Source organism: Thunnus albacares, chromosome 2 (genome assembly GCF_914725855.1).
Source record: "Thunnus albacares chromosome 2, fThuAlb1.1, whole genome shotgun sequence".
NCBI lineage: Eukaryota > Metazoa > Chordata > Actinopteri > Scombriformes > Scombridae > Thunnus > Thunnus albacares.
The window spans coordinates 5,107,385-5,131,608 of record NC_058107.1 but is presented as its reverse complement, the minus strand read 5'-3'; the positions used below and the strand labels follow the sequence as shown (position 1 = coordinate 5,131,608).

General features: G+C 40.4%; 3 protein-coding genes across 3 annotated transcripts; all 3 read right to left on the bottom strand.

Annotated features, from left to right (window-relative positions):
* Nucleotides 1–11,315: 11,315 nt before the first annotated feature.
* On the bottom strand, nt 11,316–20,128 carry LOC122990507. Its single transcript, XM_044363873.1, has 2 exons — nt 19,957–20,128; nt 11,316–19,627 (listed from the first exon to the last, which is right to left on the bottom strand). The coding sequence occupies exon 2, from the start codon at nt 19,625–19,627 to the stop codon at nt 12,080–12,082; it is 7,548 nt and encodes a 2,515-aa protein (XP_044219808.1). The 5' UTR covers nt 19,957–20,128; the 3' UTR covers nt 11,316–12,079.
* On the bottom strand, nt 19,719–22,410 carry LOC122990516. The gene is made up of 7 exons (XM_044363879.1): nt 22,274–22,410; nt 21,298–22,045; nt 21,119–21,181; nt 20,875–20,955; nt 20,502–20,582; nt 20,227–20,307; nt 19,719–20,037 (listed from the first exon to the last, which is right to left on the bottom strand). The coding sequence occupies exons 2-7, from the start codon at nt 21,460–21,462 to the stop codon at nt 19,900–19,902; spliced, it is 609 nt and encodes a 202-aa protein (XP_044219814.1). The 5' UTR covers nt 21,463–22,045; nt 22,274–22,410; the 3' UTR covers nt 19,719–19,899.
* LOC122968387 lies at nt 21,639–23,332 on the bottom strand. The gene is made up of 7 exons (XM_044333581.1): nt 23,098–23,332; nt 22,842–22,945; nt 22,483–22,755; nt 22,274–22,367; nt 21,978–22,045; nt 21,808–21,829; nt 21,639–21,763 (listed from the first exon to the last, which is right to left on the bottom strand). Exons 1-7 carry the CDS (start codon nt 23,204–23,206, stop codon nt 21,639–21,641), a joined length of 795 nt encoding a protein of 264 aa, XP_044189516.1. The 5' UTR covers nt 23,207–23,332.
* Nucleotides 23,333–24,224: the final 892 nt, after the last annotated feature.

The window sequence follows — 24,224 nt, the reverse complement described above, 5'->3', positions numbered from 1 at the left end:
GTTGGTACCTGAATTACTGATTAAGGTTAACAATATTTTGATGTCATAATTCATAATTGTCTGCGAACAGAGGGGTGGGCTCACAGAGAGACACTGGTTAGTATTGTGTGTCAAAAGACTCTCACACTGATCATCTCCAAACGTTTTCTTGGTTCCCACAAGCTCAACTGACTGCGCCGCGGCCCGACGTGCGCAAGGGCGCGAAGGCCCGTCCAACGCTGCTTGCAGCTTTAATTATTATTATTAGGGCCTGAGCCCAAAGGGCGAAGACCCTATTGTTTTTCGTGTGTTTGTTTCTTTATTATTATTATTATTATTATTATTATTCTTTCTTTCTTGTTACGCCACTTTAACTCTAAATTTGACCCCCTAAACATGCTCAAAAACTCACCAAATTTGGCACGCACATCAGGAATGGTGAAAAATTTGATAAAATGTAAAAATTAAACCCCAAAGTGCCAAAATGTGCTCTCTAGCGCCACCTATGTATCTAAAACGGCCGCCACGGCCCGTAGGAATGTCGTAGAGAGATCGAACCAAAACCCAATTATTCGTCTCATCAAGACCTACAAATCATACGCTGACACCCCTGACCTAAATCCAACAGGAAATCTGCAATGTCCATTTCAAAGTATGATTTTTTGCCAATTTTGGACCTTGAATAAACGCTATCTCCTCCTAGGGCGTTAATGGTATCGGCTTCAAACTTTAATACATGACTTATCACACTGTGTTGAGCAAAAGTTATTAAAAACTTTGTAATAACTCGAACGGTTTAGATTTAGTAAGCCCTGAAAGTTGGAGTGCGACATTACACCTTACAATGTAAACCAATGGGGAGGCAAATTCTGGGCATGGCCTTTGTGCCAAACTGGGGCATCTGGCGTCTAAACTATAAGTCCCACCACTTTCAAACCTGTATCAATGGATTCGCGACGAAAATTCCTACAAAAAAATGATATTTTTATGTAGGATTTGGCCAAAGTTATGGGATTTATGAGCATATTTCACAAGTAGAGTACACTAAAATCTTCTCTGCAGCTGTGAGGGAGAGAGAGAGAATGGGAGGGGGGGGATGGGTAAAGTAAACATCTACTGCCTGTGACAGAAGCCCTTGGACTGCAGCAGTGACAGCAGTGTTCAATCCTTACTTCTTTTCAAGGAGCGCATGTGCTCCTAAATGAAAGAAATTAGGAGCATACATATAACTTTAGGAGCACACTGGAAAATGTTCAAGTAAGAGTTTCTTACAGAAAACAATTCATTTCATACATATTTACAATTTATCACATACATATTTAAACTCTGTGTGTGTGTGTGTGTGTGTGTGTATGTAAATCACAATTTGCTGTTTTTAGGGGTGCTTGATTATGGCAAAAATTATAATCACAATCATTTTTGTTCAATATTGAGATCATGATTATTTAACATGATTACTTTTTGACTGTCATCTTCTCCAATTGCTGTTGTTCATACATGCACATATTTTTTCTAACTTGGCTGAGGAGACTATTACATATGTAATCATATATTGTAGTAATGATTAAGAAAAACTATAGCCTATATGAGGGAAAAACTCAGGAAGGCCGGAGTTCCGGAGCTCCGTATTAAAACTGTAATGGACCTGCCATGAGGGTGGAGCAAACTCCATTTCCAAGGATGCTTTGCGATTTTCACACTTCAGCAGGGAGCAGTCAACATCGATCCCTCATTGGCGGAGACGCTCCTGCACAGCGGAGCGTCCTGAGGACGCAGCCATGACATCACCACCCCTTTATAAGCGAGCACGCCCAAACTACACGTCTTTCCCATGTCACTGAGCTAGGGGTAACTTCTGTTCCCCTGTGAGTTAGCTTGACTACCCCACGAACATGTTTTCCCCTCATGGAAGACTCCCCTCGTCGGACGAGACGAGACTTTGCCCGTGTTCACCCGAACACATTCCTGGACCCGAGAGAGACCGCTGCTGCAACCAGCGTCCTCAAATTCCCCCGAGAAAGAGGAAATGAAGTTACTTCGGGATAACGTGGACCGGCCCTGCCCTGCGCGTCTTCGCCGAGTCATCTCTGCTGTTCTCTCCGCCACTCCACTCAGAGCCAGCTGCCGTGTTTTCGCCGACCTGTTTTACCTTGATGGTCACGGTGTTTTTTCCGCAGGTTTCACTTCACTCAGCTGGCCGACAGACCTGCTGATTCTCTCCGCTTTAACCTAAATAGCAATTCGGGACTCGGTGCTCCGTTTGGATCTAAACAGAGAGCCGGGGTTAGCTGAGAGGCTAGCAGAGGCGAACTGGTTGTGCTTCTTTCGGTCATGCTGCAGTTAACGCTCCGCTGCTGCTTGTTTGCTGCCTGTTAGTTGTGTTCACCACGCTAGACTATTTTGTGTTTGTCCCGCTCGGGACTACTGTGTTTGTGCTGCCGTGAGTGAGAAAGTAAACTGATTTGTCGATCTTAAACCAGACAACGTGCGTTACAGACTGCCGTCCATACGTGCGCTCTCTGTGGAAAAAGAACCGCTTCTCTCTCTCTCACGATCGCTTTCCCTCCTTCCTCTCTTGCTATTAACACACACACACACACACACACACACACACATATATATACATACATACATACACGCATTCCCCTGCAAGTGTCCAACTCTGTGCAAAGCTGTTTGTGTTTTGTTTGGTAGAATTAGATTTTAGAATAGCTATTTATTGAGTGAAGCATTTGTTAACTTTGTTAATTTTGCTAAGTTTCATAAACACTGTTATATCTTTAAAGAGAAGTTCTTTAGTCATTATTGGTAACATATTGTGAAAAGTGGCTGATTGAAGGAGTCAGAGCTCGAATTCAACCCTTCTTTGTTCAACCTTGAATGATTATCTCTCAGATATTAACATTCTAGGAGAACTCCCATTTATGAGACTACCTTGCTCGGTTATTGGCCCCGGTTTCGGGGTGCTGCTTCGTATCTGTTAGTTCATATTAATAATTCTGTTAATTGTTATAATTAATTATTATTGATAATTATAGCAAATAATTAACTGTGTTCTTCGCAGACCCTACAGTTGGTACCTGAATTATTGATTAAGGTTAACAATATTTTGATTTCATAATTCATAATTGTCTGTGAACAGAGGGGTGGGCTCACAGAGAGACACTGGTTAGTATTGTGTGTCAAAAGACTCTCACACTGATCATCTCCAAACGTTTTCTTGGTTCCCACAAGCTCAACTGACTGCGCCGCGGCCCGCTGTGCGCAAGGGCGCGAAGGCCCGTCCAACGCTGCTTGCAGCTTTAATTATTATTATTCTTTCTTGTTACGCCACTTTAACTCTAAATTTGACCTCCTAAACATGCTCAAAAACTCACCAAATTTGGCACGCACATCAGGAATGGTGAAAAATTTGATAAAATGTAAAAATTAAACCCCAAAGTGCCAAAATGTGCTCTCTAGCGCCACCTATGTATCTAAAACGGCCGCCACGGCCCGTAGGAATGTCGTAGAGAGATCGAACCAAAACCCAATTATTCGTCTCATCAAGACCTACAAATCATACGCTGACACCCCTGACCTAAATCCAACAGGAAATCTGCAATGTCCATTTCAAAGTATGATTTTTTGCCAATTTTGGACCTTGAATAAACGCTATCTCCTCCTAGGGCGTTAATGGTATCGGCTTCAAACTTGAATACATGACTTATCACACTGTGTTGAGCAAAAGTTATTAAAAACTTTGTAATAACTCGAACGGTTTAGATTTAGTAAGCCCTGAAAGTTGGAGTGCGACATTACACCTTACAATGTAAACCAATGGGGAGGCAAATTCTGGGCATGGCCTTTGTGCCAAACTGGGGCATCTGGCGTCTAAACTATAAGTCCGACCACTTTCAAACCTGTATCAATGGATTCGCGACGAAAATTCCTACAAAAAAATGATATTTTTATGTAGGATTTGGCCAAAGTTATGGGATTTATGAGCATATTTCACAAGTAGAGTACACTAAAATCTTCTCTGCAGCTGTGAGGGAGAGAGAGAGAATGGGAGGGGGGGGATGGGTAAAGTAAACATCTACTGCCTGTGACAGAAGCCCTTGGACTGCAGCAGTGACAGCAGTGTTCAATCATTACTTCTTTTCAAGGAGTACATGTGCTCCTAAATGACAGACATTAGGAGCATACATATAACTTTAGGAGCACACTGAAAAATGTTCAAGTAAGAGTTTCTTAAAGAAAACAATTCATTACATACATATTTACAATTGATCACATACATATTTAAACTCTGTGTGTGTGTGTGTGTGTGTGTGTGTGTGTGTGTGTGTGTGTGTGTGTGTATGTAAATCACAATTTGCTGTTTTTAGGGGTGCTTGATTATGGCAAAAATTATAATCACAATCATTTTTGTTCAATATTGAGATCATGATTATTTAACATGATTACTTTTTGACTGTCATCTTCTCCAATTGCTGTTGTTCATACATGCACATATTTTTTGTAACTTGGCTGAGGAGACTATTACATATGTAATCATATATTGTAGTAATGATTAAGAAAAACTATAGCCTATATGAGGGAAAAACTCAGGAAGGCTGGAGTTCCGGAGCTCCGTATTAAAACTGTAATGGACCTGCCATGAGGGTGGAGCAAACTCCATTTCCAAGAATGCTTTGCGATTTTCACACCTCAGCAGGGAGCAGTCAACATCGGTCCCTCATTGGCGGAGACGCTCCTGCACAGCGGAGCGTCCTGAGGACGCAGCCATGACATCACCACCCCTTTATAAGCGAGCACGCCCAAACTACACGTCTTTCCCATGTCACTGAGCTAGGGGTAACTCCTGTTCCCCTGTGAGTTAGCTTGACTACCCCACGAACATGTTTTCCCCTCATCGAAGACTCCCCTCGTCGGACGAGACGAGACTTTGCCCGTGTTCACCCGAACACATTCCTGGACCCGAGAGAGACCGCTGCTGCAACCAGCGTCCTCAAATTCCCCCGAGAAAGAGGAAATGAAGTTACTTCGGGATAACGTGGACCGGCTCTGCCCCGCGCGTCTTCGCCGAGTCGTGTCTGCTGTTCTCTCCGCCACTCCACTCAGAGCCAGCTGCCGTGTTTTCGCCGACCTGTTTTACCGTGATGGTCACGGTGTTTTTTCCGCAGGTTTCACTTCACTCAGCTGGCCGACAGACCCGCTGATTCTCTCCGCTTTAACCTAAATAGCAATTCGGGACTCGGTGCTCCGTTTGGATCTAAACAGAGAGCCGGGGTTAGCTGAGAGGCTAGCAGAGGCGAACTGGTTGTGCTTCTTTCGGTCATGCTGCAGTTAACGCTCCGCTGCTGCCTGTTTGCTGCCTGTTAGTTGTGTTTACCACGCTAGACTATTTTGTGTTTGTCCCGCTCGGGACTACTGTGTTTGTGCTGCCGTGAGTGAGAAAGTAAACTGATTTGTCGATCTTAAACCAGACAACGTGCGTTACAGACTGCCGTCCGTACGTGCGCTCTCTGTGGACAAAAGAGCCGCTTCTCTCTCTCTCACGATCGCTTTCCCTCCTTCCTCTCTTGCTATTAACACACACACACACACACATATATATACATACATACATACACGCATTCCCCTGCAAGTGTCCAACTCTGTGCAAAGCTGTTTGTGTTTTGTTTGGTAGAATTAGATTTTAGAATAGCTATTTATTGAGTGAAGCATTTGTTAACTTTGTTAATTTTGCTAAGTTTCATAAACACTGTTATATCTTTAAAGAGAAGTTCTTTAGTCATTATTGGTAACATATTGTTAAAAGTGGCTGATTGAAGGAGTCAGAGCTCGAATTCAACCCTTCTTTGTTCACCCTTGAATGATTATCTCTCAGATATTAACATTCTAGGTGAATTCCCATTTATGAGACTACCTTGCTCGGTTACTGGTCCCGGTTTCGGGGTGGTGCTTCGTATCTGTTAGTTCATATTAATAATTCTGTTAATTGTTATATTTAATTATTATTGATAATTGATAATTATAGCAAATAATTAACTGTGTTCTTCGCAGACCCTACAGTTGGTACCTGAATTATTGATTAAGGTTAACAATATTTTGATTTCATAATTCATAATTGTCTGTGAACAGAGGGGTGGGCTCACAGAGAGACACTGGTTAGTATTGTGTGTCAAAAGACTCTCACACTAATCATCTCCAAACGTTTTCTTGGTTCCCACAAGCTCAACTGACTGCGCCGCGGCCCGACGTGCGCAAGGGCGCGAAGGCCCGTCCAACGCTGCTTGCAGCTTTAATTAGGGCCTGAGCCCAAAGGGCGAAGACCCTATTGTTTTTCGTGCGTTTGTTTCTTTATTATTATTATTATTAGGGCCTGAGCCCAAAGGGCGAAGACCCTATTGTTTTTCGTGTGTTTGTTTCTTTCTTTCTTGTTACGCCACTTTAACTCTAAATTTGACCCCCTAAACATGCTCAAAAACTCACCAAATTTGGCACGCACATCAGGAATGGTGAAAAATTTGATAAAATGTAAAAATTAAACCCCAAAGTGCCAAAATGTGCTCTCTAGCGCCACCTATGTATGTAAAACGGCCGCCACGGCCCGTAGGAATGTCATAGAGAGATCGAACCAAAACCCAATTATTCGTCTCATCAAGACCTACAAATCATACGCTGACACCCCTGACCTAAATCCAACAGGAAATCCGCAATGTCCATTTCAAAGTACGATTTTTTGCCAATTTTGGACCTTGAATAAACGCTATCTCCTCCTAGGGCGTTAATGGTATCGGCTTCAAACTTGAATACATGACTTATGACACTGTGTTGAGCAAAAGTTATTAAAAACTTTGTAATAACTCGAACGGTTTAGATTTAGTAAGCCCTGAAAGTTGGAGTGCGACATTACACCTTACAATGCAAACCAATGGGGAGGCAAATTCTGGGCATGGACTTTGTGCCAAACTGGGGCATCTGGCGTCTAAACTATAAGTCCCACCACTTTCAAACCTGTATCAATGGATTCGCGACGAAAATTCCTACAAAAAAATGATATTTTTATGTAGGATTTGGCCAAAGTTATGGGATTTATGAGGATTTTTCACAAGAAGATCACTTTAAAATCTTTCCTTCCAACTGTGAGGGAGAGAGAGAGAATGGGAGGGGGGGGATGGGTAAAGTAAACATCTACTGCCTGTGACAGAAGCCCTTGGACTGCACTACACTCCAGTTACTTAATGCTTCTACATATCTGACAGCAGTGTTCAATCCTTACTTTTTTTCAAGGAGTACATGTGCTCCTAAACAACAGAAATTAGGAGCATACATATAACTTTAGGAGCACACTGAAAAATGTTCAAGTAAGAGTTTCTTAAAGAAAACAATTCATTACATACATATTTACAATTGATCACATACATATTTAAACTCTGTGTGCGTGTGTGTGTATGTGTATGTAAATCACAATTTGCTATTTTTAGGGGTGCTTGATTATGGCAAAAAATATAATCACGATCATTTTTTTTCAATATTGAGATCATGATTATTTAACATGATTACTTTTTGACTGTCATCTTCTCCAATTGCTGTTGTTCATACATGCACATATTTTTTCTGACTTGGCTGAGGGGACTATTACATATGTGATCATATATTGTACTAATGATCAAGAAAGACTATAGCTGATATGAGGGAAAAACTCAGGAAGAGGGTGGCAGTAATGCACCCAATATGCTGGTTGCCAACCGTTGTTGCCAACCAAAAAGGCGAGGGTAAAATATTTTTCCTCACTGAGTGGTACATCCTGTCAGCCGAGGGATTTCCTATCTGTGCAGCTGAACACGGTAGTTCTCTACGGACTGTTTAACCGTGATGGTCACGGTGTTTTTTCCGCAGGTTTCACTTCACTCAGCTGGCCGACAGAGCCGCTGATTCTGTCCGCTTTAACCTAAATAACAAATCGGGACTCGGTGCTCCGTTTGGATCTAAACAGAGAGCCAGGGTTAGCTGAGAGGCTAGCAGAGGCTAACTGGTTGTGCTTCTTTCGGTCATGCTGCAGTTAACGCTCCGCTGCTGCCTGTTTGCTGCCTGTTAGTTGTGTTCACCACGCTTGACTATTTTGTGTTTGTCCCGCTCGGGACTACTGTGTTTGTGCTGCCGTGAGTGAGAAAGTAAACTGATTTGTCGATCTTAAACCAGACAACGTGCGTTACAGACTGCCGTCCGTACGTGCGCTCTCTGTGGACAAAAGAGCCGCTTCTCTCCCTCTCACGATCGCTTTCCCTCCTTCCTCTCTTGCTATTAACACACACACACACACACACATATATATACATACATACATACACGCATTCCCCTGCAAGTGTCCAACTCTGTGCAAAGCTGTTTGTGTTTTGTTTGGTAGAATTAGATTTTAGAATAGCTATTTATTGAGTGAAGCATTTGTTAACTTTGTTAATTTTGCTAAGTTTCATAAACACTGTTATATCTTTAAAGAGAAGTTCTTTAGTCATTATTGGTAACATATTGTTAAAAGTGGCTGATTGAAGGAGTCAGAGCTCAAATTCAACCCTTCTTTGTTCACCCTTGAATGATTATCTCTCAGATATTAACATTCTAGGTGAATTCCCATTTATGAGACTACCTTGCTCGGTTACTGGTCCCGGTTTCGGGGTGGTGCTTCGTATCTGTTAGTTCATATTAATAATTCTGTTAATTGTTATAATTAATTATTATTGATAATTGATAATTATAGCAAATAATTAACTGTGTTCTTCGCAGACCCTACAGTTGGTACCTGAATTATTGATTAAGGTTAACAATATTTTGATTTCATAATTCATAATTGTCTGTGAACAGAGGGGTGGGCTCACAGAGAGACACTGGTTAGTATTGTGTGTCAAAAGACTCTCACACTAATCATCTCCAAACGTTTTCTTGGTTCCCACAAGCTCAACTGACTGCGCCGCGGCCCGACGTGCGCAAGGGCGCGAAGGCCCGTCCAACGCTGCTTGCAGCTTTAATTAGGGCCCGAGCACCGACCGGTGCGAAGCCCTATTGAAACTGAAGGAGTTATTATTATTATTATTATTATTATTATTCCTCCGAAACAAACGCATTTTTGAGGGCCTAAACATGCACGAAAACTCATGAAAATTTGCACAGATGTCAGGACTGGCGAAAATTGCGATATTTTATGGGTCTCGAAATAAAGCGGGACAAAATGGCTCGACAGCGCCACCTAGAATTGACCCCCTCGATACAGATTGTCGTAGGAGAACGAAATTCGGTATGCATATGTATCATGACCAGACGCACCAAAAAGTCCCAAGGACACATAGCCTAACTCCAACAGGAAGTCGGCCATTTTGTATCAAAGTTGAAATTTTGTCATTTCCAGCCCGCATACTTTAACGAACTCCTCCTAGAGATTTGACCCCAGGACTTTCAAATTCGGTCCGTATCATCTACAGGCATAGGAGATTAAAAGTTATTAAAACAATTCTCATTAGTCTTTCCTAGGGGGCGTGGCTGGGCGGCGAATTTCGATCCTTCGCCATGAAAAATGAAACGGCTATAACTCCGGCATACATGATCCTAAGAGAGCCAAACCTTTTGTGCTTCATAAGAGTCCCGCCCTGAACGGGTCCATGTGACAATACAGGATATGAGTCATAGCGCCACCTCCTGGCAACAGGAAGTTACATGTTTTACGCTCTGACGCCCTGTGGGCAGCACGGTGATGGAATCCAGCTGAAATTTACAGAGAATAGCCTCAAGACCTTGGAGATCTTATATTATGAAGTTGGTGACCCTTCGTCGAAAGGTGTTGCCATGGCGACGCGGCGAATTTCGATGTGACGCCATGAAATTTCAATGCCTTATAACTTGACTCCACGTGGTCTGATCTTTTCCAAATTTCATATGCTTGTTAAGAGTCCCGATCTGAACACATGTTCAGTCTCATATTTAGCGAAAGTCATAGCGCCACCTACTGGCAACAGGAAGTATCATGCGTCGTACTTTGTCTAATTACTCCTAGGAAATTTGGCTGATGCACCTGAAATTAAGTCAGCTAATAAACGAGACCTTGGTGATGCTACATTTGGCAGCTCATGACCCAAAACTGAATGCTGTTATCATGGCGACACATCCTTCGCCATGAAATACGATACTGTTTTTTTCAGGGAGAAGGGATTGCTCTACAGTCATGAAACTTGACACACATGTCTAGAGTGATGTCAGCTAAAATCCTGTGTGGTCGCTTTGAATGGGCGTGGCAAAATGGCTCAACAGCGCCCCCTTTAAAAAATGAAACGGCTATAACTCCGGCATACATGATCCTAAGAGAGCCAAACCTTTTGTGCTTCATAAGAGTCCCGCCCTGAACGGGTCCATGTGACAATACAGGATATGAGTCATAGCGCCACCTCCTGGCAACAGGAAGTTACATGTTTTACGCTCTGACGCCCTGTGGGCAGCACGGTGATGGAATCCAGCTGAAATTTACAGAGAATAGCCTCAAGACCTTGGAGATCTTATATTATGAAGTTGGTGACCCTTCGTCGAAAGGTGTTGCCATGGCGACGCGGCGAATTTCGATGTGACGCCATGAAATTTCAATGCCTTATAACTTGACTCCACGTGGTCTGATCTTTTCCAAATTTCATATGCTTGTTAAGAGTCCCGATCTGAACACATGTTCAGTCTCATATTTAGCCAAAGTCATAGCGCCACCTACTGGCAACAGGAAGTATCATGCGTCGTACTTTGTCTAATTACTCCTAGGAAATTTGGCTGATGCACCTGAAATTAAGTCAGCTAATAAACGAGACCTTGGTGATGCTACATTTGGCAGCTCATGACCCAAAACTGAATGCTGTTACCATGGCGACACATCCTTCGCCATGAAATACGATACTGTTTTTCAGGGAGAAGGGATTGCTCTACAGTCATGAAACTTGACACACATGTCTAGAGTGATGTCAGCTAAAATCCTATGTGGTCGCTTTGAATGGGCGTGGCAAAATGGCTCAACAGCGCCCCCTTTAAAATTTCAAAATTGCAGCCCCGCCTTCCAGATTAACGTAGAAAGATGAAATTCACAGGGCACATGTATAATGTCAACACGCACAAAAAAGCCTCTTGAAGCCTTATTGTAAGTCGAACAGGAAGTCGGCCATCTTGAAAAAAATGGTACATTTTCGCCTTTTCTTGGCCATTTCGCATACCTTGTATTTTAAAGAACTCCTCCTACAGAATCCATCGTAAGGACTTCAAAATCAGTGTGTGTCATCTAGACTAGTGTATGATCAACGCCGTGGCGTGGCGTTGACTTTTGATGTTTCGCCATGACAGAGGAAATTGATATAACTTGAGTGTACACGGTTGGATCTACCTCAAACTTCACAGGTTTGATATCAATCCAGGCCTGAGCATGTCTACTTTAAAATATTCATTCAGTGATGCAAACTGGCTCGATAGCGCCCCCTACAGCATTTCAATGCAGCAGTCCCAGCTGAAGGCAAAATAGTGCACAAAGGAAGTGATGTTTCTCTCCTTGATTTGTCTGAAAACAGCCTGAGTCCGGAAACATCTACAAGTCACTGACAAAAGACCTTCGACTGGGCAACACTTCGACATGCACTGGAGGACATGTTTTTATGTAAATGTCAAATTGATCAGCAGGGCACCGCAGGGAATCGAACCCCATCCCAGTATAAACCAGGAGTAGCCATTACCGGTGCCTTTTGCTTTTTGACACTACATAGAAGGAAAAGCAAAACCTGCATTACCCACAGCATATGGCAGCATTTCATATTATGTCAAAATGACAATTATATTGTAGTTGTTCACCAAATGTCATTTGTGCATTATCAAATATTATCAATACATGTTAGACTTATAAATGCTGTTGTAATGCAGGAAAAAGAAACCCTTGTCATTTATTTTTACAACACCTAATACACAAAATGGTTAAAAATACCAGTTTCATTTCATATTTCATGATTGGCCATAAATAAGCTTAAATAACATACAACTCATAAAGTTAAAAATCACCAAATAATGCTCACTAAAAACATACATCTACAACAGTTGTAAAGTATTACTGTCCTATGTCAGAAGATATACATTTAAAAGAACAAACAACCGCCTCATGATCACTAAAATATGTTGGCAACACTACTGATTCAATTTCATAATGTGATGTTTTCACATACACATGGTCAATTAATGTGCCCTTCTCTGTTGTGGGCTGTGTAACATATTGAATGTACCCTTTGTCTGTTAGAAATTTGCAGATTGTTGATGATTTCAAGATGTCCTCATTAAAATCTCCCATGATTGCAATTGTGTTACTTTTTGGATCTAGCCAATCAACTAATTTGCCTAGATGTTCTTTAAATAAAGACATGGGATAAGATGGTGGTCGATAAATGACAGCTATTAATATGTTACATGTAACATAGTTATAAATAAAACATTCCAAATTCACATTTGTTGCTTTGATAATATTATATTCCAAATTGTCTGCACTATAAAAGCCGACTCCACCATGCTGTTGTCCTTGAAGTTCAATCAGTGCTGGATTGTTGCTATTGTAAGATAAACTTCGTGGACAACCATGAAAAGTAAAACCATCAATCTTTACAGCTTCAAATGAGGAAGCAGCAGGTAGCCATGTTTCTGTAACAGCAATACAGTTAAGCTGCAATTGCTGTGTACATAATGCCAAATCAGATACATGGTGTGTCAAATTTTGCACATTCATCAAAAATACAGTAAAACTACTTGTACTAAATTTGTGTCTAGTTATATTTTGGTTCAAGAATTGAGGCATACTCTGAATTGTATCCTGAATACCATCCTTACAATATATGGCTTTATCTTCAAAATCTTGAATCACCAAACCTGACAAACTTCTAACACGACTTAGGGCTACATATGCCTGGCCTGCAGAAAATACTTTCTTAAGAGAAACAACAGCACTATCTACAGTAATACCTTGTACTTTATGTACCGTACAAGCCCAAGCAAGTTTCAGCGGAAACTGTCGTCGCATACCACCTTTGTTAGTAACTTTTTCTTCCTCTGGTTCAATACCGGTGGAACCAAAGAAAACTAAGCTACTCGTCGATTGTTTCCTCCTCTGCGCGCCAACATGCTCATCATCAAACTTAACATACACTTTGAGAGGAAACGTACCCTTATCTGCACCAACTATATGAGTTACAGTACCGCAAACCCCATTAACAAGACCATCTGTAACATCCACGTTTTTACACAGCATTACACGCGCATTTTCACCCAACAACAGCTGTTCAGTCAAACATGTGTTATATGTTTTCGCATGATGTCCATTTTTCAATTCTAGTTTGCCTGTTTTCTTATTATTCACAAAATCCTGAGCATCTATCTCGACATATTCAGGACAAATGTTAAGCAGCTGTGCCAAATTATGCTCATTTACTTGTTTATTTGTAGGAAATATGTGTAAAGCTGAGCTGACTTCACCAGTTTCACAATGTTTCAATATTTGTATGTCACTGCTTAACATTGGGGTTCCTTTTGATCGAGTTCTCACCCTGTTCAATAGCTCTGCGAACACGTTATCTTTTTGCCTAACGATTTGTTTTAATTCAACAACCTTAAACAGATTAGACCACAAGCTGACACCTACATCATCTACATATAGGGGTTTCCCTTTTACTGGAGGCAACTGGAAAAAATCTCCAACAGCAACTACACTCACATTTCCAAATGGTGAGAAATCACCGGTTTGCTTAATCTGTCTTAACCTACCGTGAATGTATGACAACAACCTATGATCAACCATTGATATTTCGTCGACTATCAAAATCTGAAGATCACTATATTTAGCGCGCAAAGAATTAACTTTTTCCTCACCCAAAGGTGTGTAGGGTAAACCAACATTTTTTCCGATACTAAACGTGTGGTGAATAGTAGATGCATGCAAATTATATGCAGCAATCCCTGTAGGAGCCGTTAATAACACACTAATATTGTCTGGATGACGACACACCGTTGACAATAGCCTCATTGCCTCATATTGAATCGCTTTTATTAAATGACTTTTTCCTGTCCCTGCACCACCTGTGATGAATACATGGAAGGGATCTGGATTTTTCCCTAATACTTTCTCTAAACACCATTGTCGAATTTGATAAAAAACAGCAAGCTGTGTCTCATTCAAAGATCTAATTAAAGCCAAACCTTCACTTCTACACATGATGTTTTTTCTTTTTTCCAAATGTGCAACATGTTGACTAGTTACTGCTAAATCTGGAATATTTTCCTCATATTCTTCCACTATCTGTTGTTTGTCTTTTCGTTCTTGGTCACACTGTAAACGCTCCAACTCTTGCTCTGGGCACAACTCACACCACGCATCCTCTAATACACCATCTCTATCAATTGTATTCTGGATTTCATCCAATTCATCTGCTTTAATTTCAAAATGACTTCTATTCAAATCAACAACTGACTTAACAGGATGTCTTGACCCATCACTAAACCTCACATGACCATTTTCGTAAAACTGCGCAAATGTCTCACAGTTTGGAGGTTTTAGCTGCACATCTGCACGATACGGCAAGAACAACTGCATTATACTTTGGTAAAACAATTCTGGATTTTTTGTCTCAGAAAAGCGCGCGTAACGAACAACTGCAGGATCTGTTCGTGTTCTTCTCGTGATAAAACCACAATCATTCTTTAATTTAATGCTGCCCTGAGATTTTTCATTTTTACTCAAAACACGATATTCAGATGCAAATGTTGCCATACACATGTCATTGAATACACTATCATTTGGCCTATTTTTATAACGGTCAACAAAACTAGTCATCCAAACATCTTCTGAGGTACAAGCGCGCGATCTTGCCTTTTGTTTCAACACACTCAAAGGCAAACTCATTCTAACTATATTGTCCCCTGTCGGTACAAATACAACTTTCCTTGAACATTCCTTTAAATGCATATTTGTCAATCTGTATACAGCTTCTTGAGCACACACATCTCTGTTATGCAAATACACACTGCCTAGATTTTTCAATGCCTCCTTTGCACTAACATTTCCCTCCTTAGATGCTTCTCTCTGTGCATTCCCTAACAACAATCCCATCTCTCTTTCTGCCTTAGACATATAAGAGATAATATAAACAACGCACGCATACGCATCAACAACAAATTGCAAGTCTAAATTTGCCTGCCAACATTTTAATAGTGGTTTGCTATACTGATTTATCCAGACTTCATTAACTTGCCTCTTTAACACAATATGTGTATTTCTAGCTAAACACGTATATGCAGCCTCAAAAGTGACCTGATCAATCCCTACACTTTGGAATAAATGTACCACACTATCAAAACTATTCTTCTCATTGGAAAGAGCATTCTTGATTTTTGTCATTATCTCTGCTGCATGTTTTTTCTTCATGTCATTTGAAGTTTTCTGACTATGATTAACACACGTTGAAGATTTATCTGTCTCACAACTGCATGCTTTTTTGCACTCTTCATCATCTTTACGGCGACATATAAACGTTCGAGCGGATGCTGGCCTCGGAAAATTGAAACGACAAACCGTGTTTTTCTTTTTACAAGTTTTTGAATGTCGTTTTGAATGCTGCTGCACAGAAGTGACAGTTTCCAATAAAGTCTCATCTTGGGATGGCAACTCACATGTTATATATTTATCAATAAATTCAACTACTTCTTCATCTGTGTTTTTATCAATCAATGGAGCATTCTCTATCCAAAACAAACAATGCACATGGGGTGAACCGCGCTGCTGAAATTCCACTCGATAAAAGTAATCCTTAATTTTACCAATCGGATGTGATGGCGACATAAGTACCTCTCTCAAAAAAACATGCCAGCGGAAATCAAACATCCTGGCCGCAGTGACAGGATTGCAGCGTAAAAGATCACACCTGTCTGCCCACTCTAAACCTGCAGCAGTCTGTGCTCTACCTTCCTGCTTCAAAATACTATCCAGAAGATTTGTCCAGCGCATATCAGCAGAAGAAAAGGAACAAAACCAGGTAGGAACACCGAGCTGACGAACACAAGCAAGCAAATCACGCTGTGCTCCTTGCCAAAAAGCTGGGGTACCTCGAATCGGTTTAAGGAAACGATACCCATCATCAAACTCCAACAACTTTTTCAAAGATTCATCATTTTTTAACATATCGTTTACCTTATTATCAGGTACGTTTTGAGACATACAGCCTTTCCCTTTTCGTAATGCTATGGATACATTAGAAACAACCTGCTCAATCTCAGACATGTACTGCGCAAAAAAGATATATTCCACATTGTGTGCAAACCTACCATCCGCATGTAGAATCCTGTTATTAAAATATCGCGACAACGTCAAACGATTTGCTCTACTTTCATGATAAGTATTAAGTCCCTGCGGAAACAACACCGGAAAGCATTTGGCTTCGTTTGCATGATCCGAAAGCAATTTTACAGGACTATTTCCTTCTGCTGGAGCAAGGTTCAATATATCATCAAAATATTGATCCAGCATTTCCTGACCAATATCCACAGGCATGAGACACGTATCCTGAAACATACAATGTTGTTGTCTATCGTGCAAAAGCTCATCTTCACAATCAACTTTACCACTTTCAACATCACCATCAGTGTCTTTCCCTAAATCACCCTCTTCCCTACAAAACTCATTTAACCAAGCTTCATTAAACTCTACATCTTTATAATGCACATTTGTCCTTTTTAAATATTGCAATGCCTGCCTTACATGCATAGTATCAACAAACTGATACTCATAATGCCCTTTATACGTTAACTTGCGTTTCAATTTTACACGCAACAAAGATCCTTCCATATTACAACGAGGCAGAACATTACTAGTCTGCACAATATTTGCTGGAACACATGTTACTGGTCCATGTACACCATTCTGTCCTCCCTTAGGTAACGCTAACATTTTCATAAATGGTATATTTAAAGAAATCAAATGCTGCTCTAAACTATTCAAACATGCCAACTCTGGTGGAATGGGATCAACTTTCAAACTGTTTATTGCACATTCAGGTGGCATTATACCTTTATTAATCTTACCATGACAATTGTAACAAATCCACAGACAACCTCTAGCTGTATCCAACAACTGACATGGCTTTTCACAGTCCTTATTACATTTGTGTAAATACACTTCAGTGATACATTTATCTGCAAATGATGCTACTGCTTCATTCTTGTTATAAAAATCCCTCTTACAATTCAAAACCTGATGTCTAAACAACAATCTATGACAGACGCAACACACAAACTCTGGCCCATCCTTTACTTTAGCCAAAAACTGCTCCATAACAAAATCAAACTGCTCCGCCTTTTCTTTCAATTGTTGCCTCTTCACTTTGTTGGCTGCTAAAACACGCTTCTTATGGTCAGCATTTCCATAATATCGCGCTTTAGTCATGGCTTTTACACTTTGTCTATGCAACATATCTCTCCTATATTTGCTTACACTCATTTCCTTAACTTTCTCCCTATGCAACAAATTTTTCTGATATTTCCTGATACTCATTATCTTAACTTTCTCCCTATGCAACAAATTTTTCTGATATTTCTTGATACTCATTATCTTAACTTTCTCCCTATGCAACAAATTTTTCTGATATTTCCCGATACTCATTTCCTTAACTTTCTCCCTATGCAACAAATTTTTCTGATATTTCCCGATACTCATTTCCTTAACTTTCTCCCTATGCAACAAATTTTTCTGATATTTCCCGATACTCATTTCCTTAACTTTCTCCCTATGCAACACATTTTTCTGATATTTCCCGATACTCATTATCTTAACTTTCTCCCTATGCAACACATTTTTCTGATATTTCACTTTAATCTTTTCCTTACGTTTCTCCCTATGCTGCACAATTTCCTGATATTTCTTTTTCATTTGTAGATACTTTTTCTTTATAAAATACTTAGAAATAGCATTATTTGTTGCTGTACTCTGTTCCTGGACTTTCTGATCGCTCTTACTTGTGTTCTCTGTCACAGCGCTAACCCATGAACATTCCTCTGCACTCTGCCATCTCAAATTGTACACTTTGGACTCAGACCTGTTCAACTTGCAGCTACCATAACAACTATGGAGTTCAGGCTGATGAACACAAACAACACTTTCATAATGGTTACCATTACAATTTTCTAAGTAGATCCCCTGTTTTGAAAAACACCTATATTTGCAACTATATTCTAGCCATCGATCATCATGATAAGTAAAGATATTAACTCCTAAACAATCTGCTGCTGCCTGTATTTCAACCTCAGTTGCCCAACTGCCAACATATCGCATTTTTGAACTTTTAATGTATTCTACCACTGAAGAATATTCACTTCTCAAGATACTTTTATAGTCCGCAGCATTACTCTCTAATTGTTTCACAACAGCAAGTCTAATTTTCCTATGGTTCTTTTGTGTTCCACTAACAGCTTGGGAAATCGCTCTAAAGAAACAGTTACCGTCAGCCACTATTTTCTCATTCTTACACGGTGTTCCCAACAGACCAACTTCTGTAGGCATTGGTGCATCATATTTCTCAAACTCTACATTAAACTGTGTACATAAAGCCTGCGCAACATCTTTACAAATGGGATCAAACCACAGCTTTTTCGAAGTTACATCACTGACAAACACAACATCTGAATTCACTACAGCCACATTATTCCTTTTCATTTTCTTAGCAGCACAAGTTTGCCCTGTAATCTTACGCTTTGTACCTCGGTCAACTTTACTTCCTGAAGGAATACCACATACCAGCGATGAACCGAAAGCCATGGATGCAGTTTCACAAGTCGTGACAGTGTCAGTACACTTTGTTGTTCTCAACTCAGACTTACTGCCCCCGCAAATGACACGAACACCAGCAATCTCATATGGTCTGTCATTTTGAGTGAGAGATGTAGACAAATTGCATATGAAACTGTACACCTCTTTAAGACAACTAAAATATACAACAACACTATTACCGTTAGGATCTGGCATTCCAGCAGCACTGCGCGCATGGGAATCAACAACCGCATAGCGTCCGTTTTGACGAATGACTGCACACGTGGTACCACACAATGTTAGCAAACATGTATCATATTTCTCAAACATGTTTTTCAAGCCATTTTGTAGAGACATGAATATGCCAGCCTGAATAAACTCTCCATCAACCACACTGACATCACCCGAAACATAGTCACCATAACGAAACTCAAAGTTATGTCCATCTATAACCGAGTGCTTTGGCAAATCAGGAACACACAAGAATTTAGATGATCCACTAATCTTCTTGTTGTCTCTCAAAGACGTGTACAACTGATCACCTAAAACTACGACCCTGTCTAGATCTTTTACCTGCCATGCAAAAACACTGTCAACCGCATGTTTTGCCAGACTTACCAAACCAACAGCCATACATTGGAATCCCCCATATTTAAAGCGATTACTACCCTGATGATACGAACCTGTTACACTATGTTGAACATGGCTAGAAGTACCAGCTACTACAGAAGACCATAATACGCTGGAACCACGGCTAGCCTTGCTCTTCACCTTACCAGATCCTGATGAGTGCTGATGATGAAGACTCTCCTTGTCCGGCATCTGTAATAAAGATAAATGGAGATTTTGATCAGTGCGCTCCCATCATCATCCTCATCAGAAATAGACAAAACAAAACACTCTCAATCACAGACTGTATTACACCTTTAGTTAGTCTTCATCTAGTTAGGTGTATTTATTGAGTTCAACAAAAAAGGCTGGTTACTATTTCCATGTTTACACTTGATTTCATCTAGACTATATTACGTTTCCAAAGTGCAACTACTACTACTACAAATAATAACAAAACTGTTTTCAATCATGCATATACTACACTAACAATAGCATAGCTGATGACTAGATTCAAAAACATTCAGACTAAGAGCACAAACCTCCTCTGTTCCAACCAATTGAATGGGACTGGTAGGTGCATCATGGGAAAACACCTCCACAACACAAGGGGTTCCCTCCTCCTATAAAAACAAAATACCACATGAAAAAACACAATGTATAAACTGCATAGACATGGGGCTTTAATGCTACAAAAAATATCAATTTGTAATTATCATTTGTACTACATGAACAGTGACAATAAAGTAGCTTCACTAACTCCATTACAAGAAAACAGAACGAAACAGAAAATTTTCATTCAGAGCACCTACCTCCTCGCCTGCAGCCACTGTCTTGACACTGGTAGGTGAATCCTGGGAAAACACCTCCACAACACAAGGGGTTGCCTCCTCCTACAACACAAAAAACAAAATACCCCATGAAAAACACAATATATAAACTGCATAGACATGGGGCTTTAATGCTACAAAAAATATCAATTTGTAATTATCATTTATACTACATGAACAGTGAGAATAAAGTAGCTTCACTAACTCCATTGCAAGAAACCAGAACGAAACAGAAAATTTTTAGTGAGAGCACCTACCTCCTCGCCTGCAACCACTGTCTTGACAATGGTAGGTGAATCCTGGGAAAACACCTCCACAAAACAGGGGGTTGCCTCCTCCTACAACACAAAAAGCAAAAACAAAATAAAATTAAACAAAATGAATAAACCACATTACTAAAATACTTCCTTGCAAGTCTGCTGTGACACAAAATATCTTCTGGCTTCTAGTGCAAGAACAAAACATCCTTTATAAACATTAGGTCTGTATTATACAATTTGCTTCGACTTTACAGATATACAATGTGTATAACTAATCCATGTTTTTTATATGCAACCTTATAGGCTACCAATTTAACTAGACTTGCATGATTGTAAATAATGCTGAAGTGTAAAATACATTCACACAAACCTCCACCGGCAGAACGTCTTTCACAGGACAGCCAGGTGAGGCCTCACAAGACACGAGCTGGGTGCCAGGTTTAGCCACAACCTAGGAAGGAAACACAATTGAAAGAACTGTATAAATGTACTTTATCATTGTTTCACAATTACTCCCTGAATATTACAAACAGGTAAATATGTCATTACTATCTTCTCAAACTATACAAAAGAAAAATGTAAATATAACATTTAAAAAAAGAAAAGTTACCAACCTGCTGCTGTCCACGTTTCCTTTTTGAGGCAACAGCTTTCTGCCGGCGGACCACATTTGGCTTCTAATGTAAGACAAAAACATTTTAAATACAAATACAAATTACAAAACAGTCCCATTCTGTGTCAAGACAAAACACTTATAAAAAGGCCTCACAAATACAATTTGAATGCAAATTACCAGTTTGCCTTGTGGAACAGCCGTGCACACAGGGCTAGGGAGATGCGATGGGACAGCTTTGTCCATCGCATCCAACACGGCACTGCTGAAACGGACGGGATTCAGCGGGATGAAACACTTGACTGATGTTTCATCTGCCTGTGGAAAACAAAAGAACAAGACCATTGTTGCAAATGTATCTTGAAAATAAGCCAAAACATGCACACAGGTACAGCAACAAATGGATATCACTTTGTCCGCACAGTGTTACACTAGTCAGGAAAAATCTTCCACTCCAAAAACTAAAACACACATACAATATGCAATGTCTCACCTTCCTGCCCTTGCTGACAACTGTCCAGTCAAAAGGGTTTGACGGACGCGGCACAGGTGCTTCTCCCTTCACCACCACCTTTGGTACAAAGGTTCTCCCAGGGGGTGAAGTCCTTAGAGGAACCTGGGGCGTAGGTGGTGGTGTCTCCAATAGCTGATAAGCAGACATCCAGATCAGCTGAGAGAGGATCGCCATACCGCCAGCATCACTCAGGTGGACCTGCAAAATATAAGTAATAAATAACATTTTACAAAACAGAAGTTTTCATGTCTGTATGAATCTACAATGAATTGCACTTTAAAAATCAACTAAACTTGAGTATAGTAAGTTTTTCATTGGCAATCTTATCAGATATTGTTCTACTTACACCATCTCTGCTCCACAAGTCCAGGCGATCCAAGGGGAAGTGCTCAGCGGTGGGAAAGTATCTGATACCTAAAAAAAAACAAAAAAACAACAACACTGAAACAAAAAACTCACACACACACACACACACACACACACACACACGTCATGAAACAGTGAAATATCTACATATATTAATTTGTCACTTTATATCATATTAACTGAATGAATTCTTTGATTCCTATAATCAGATAGGCCAAAAAGAAATCATCTGTTATACATATCAAAACTAACACTAAAACTTTCTTTTCAACTTACCCATGCTGGCTGCCACACGATGGAACTCTTGCCGCATGAGTTCCTGAATACCCAGGTCTGCATTCAGGCGAGGTGTGAAATCCTGGACAAAGACCTATACAAAACAAAAGTATTTCCATAATGATGAAAATTATTGTATACAAATTTCACCAGGTAACCCAATCAAATAATGCGTAGTACCAAAGACTATTTACTACTATAAAGCATACCGTTGTCCAAAGACTGCGCGCGCTGCGCAGGAACTGTCGAAAGTCAGCTCCCGCCTCATCAACCGTCCTGCTGGCGGTCAGGTTGTTGCTGGGGGCCATCACACAGACTGCGTCGGGTGTCCGAGGTACAGCAGCATGCAACATCTCGGTCCTCAACTCAGACGCACAGGCCCCCGGGGTCGACATGAAGCCAAAGGAGAGGCGTCCCTCTGGCATCTTCACAAATCCATCTACCATGGCCCGTAGATGGGAGGCTCCAATGACAAGAACGAACTGGAACAACAAACAATTTAATCAATTACAATCAATAACAACTCTTTACATCAAAGGTTTTTTATTAAACTCTGAACCAATAATACCTTCTTGTCAGGATCCTCAGGTGGAATGACCAATTTGTGACTGCGCCCAGTCAAAGCAGAAATTGGCCACTTCTTCACCTTATGACGAAAACCTGTGCCCTCACCTGTTTATAAAAACACAACAACCCCACAAAAAGTTCAATTAAAAACTTGGAACAAACAAATGCATGGACACATACGTTACAATTATACTACAACTATGTAATGCATATACATATAAGGAAAAGTTGCACTGAAAAAACAGTTGAATACATACGGGCACAGGTGCCAGTGGAAGGCCGCTGAGGTCCGAAAACCACAAGACGGCGCTCCGCCATTCTCCGCCTAGCTGCCTGAGAACGGCGAAAGGACTTGTCGCGAGGCATCTGAAAATATGCAGACACAATTGATTCAATACGACATTACAAAAACACTTATAACACACAATAAATATACAATTACATTTTTCATACATCTTTACATTTATGTACAGTAGTGCGAAAATTATACAAATTCTTGTCCGTGTATCACACACACACACAATAATTAAAACAACTTCGGCCACAAGAGATATATTTTTGCTGATAAAATAAAATGGTTAATGTTGCTAGTATTAGGGACTCCGACCATGTGTATAAGTTTACAGACCATAGGCTGTAAGAAAGAGTGGCTATATTTGGTTGACAGGATGGCGTTAACCATAACGCTAGCTGCTACCTTGTTTAACAAGGTGCATTTACAATGTATATTTCACAATGAAAGTAATATTGCTAATTCAAATTTTGGATAGCTCGAAAACAGCTACAGCCGTTAAAACAACATGTAAGTTACTCACAGGATAAACGTTTCCAATAGCTATACTCAAAGCATAAAAAACACTGTTCCTAAATCTATATTTGACTTCATGTTAGAAAATATCACCACAAATATGAGAATGCCGCCAACTACAGCCGCCACTTTCACACGACACCATTTAAACAGTTTAGCTGCAACAGTTTAAGGAGCTAATGATACATACGACGGTAAAAGGATAACGAGCCAAAACTACCTTTACATTTTGTCGCTTATAATAAAACATTAAATTCACTCACAGTGCGTTCACCAAAAGTCCACCGAAGATCCCAAGAATGCAATGCAAAGCTGTTGAAATCGCTGCTGAAATCGCTGAAATGCTCACAAGCTAGCTTGTTCGCTCTTTCGCTCTCTCACCAGTTGTCACAATGTCCGAAAACAAAGCAACAGGCGGCAAACGTATTCTGACCTGTATTTATACCTTCACCTGCGCGTTTTTCAAAATTCAAATGAACCAATCAGGAGTGCCGACAGGTCTGTGCAAAGCAGCTGGAAGAAAAACATACCGGTTACAATTGCGGAAGTTGTCAAAATAAAAGTATTTGTGTTTCA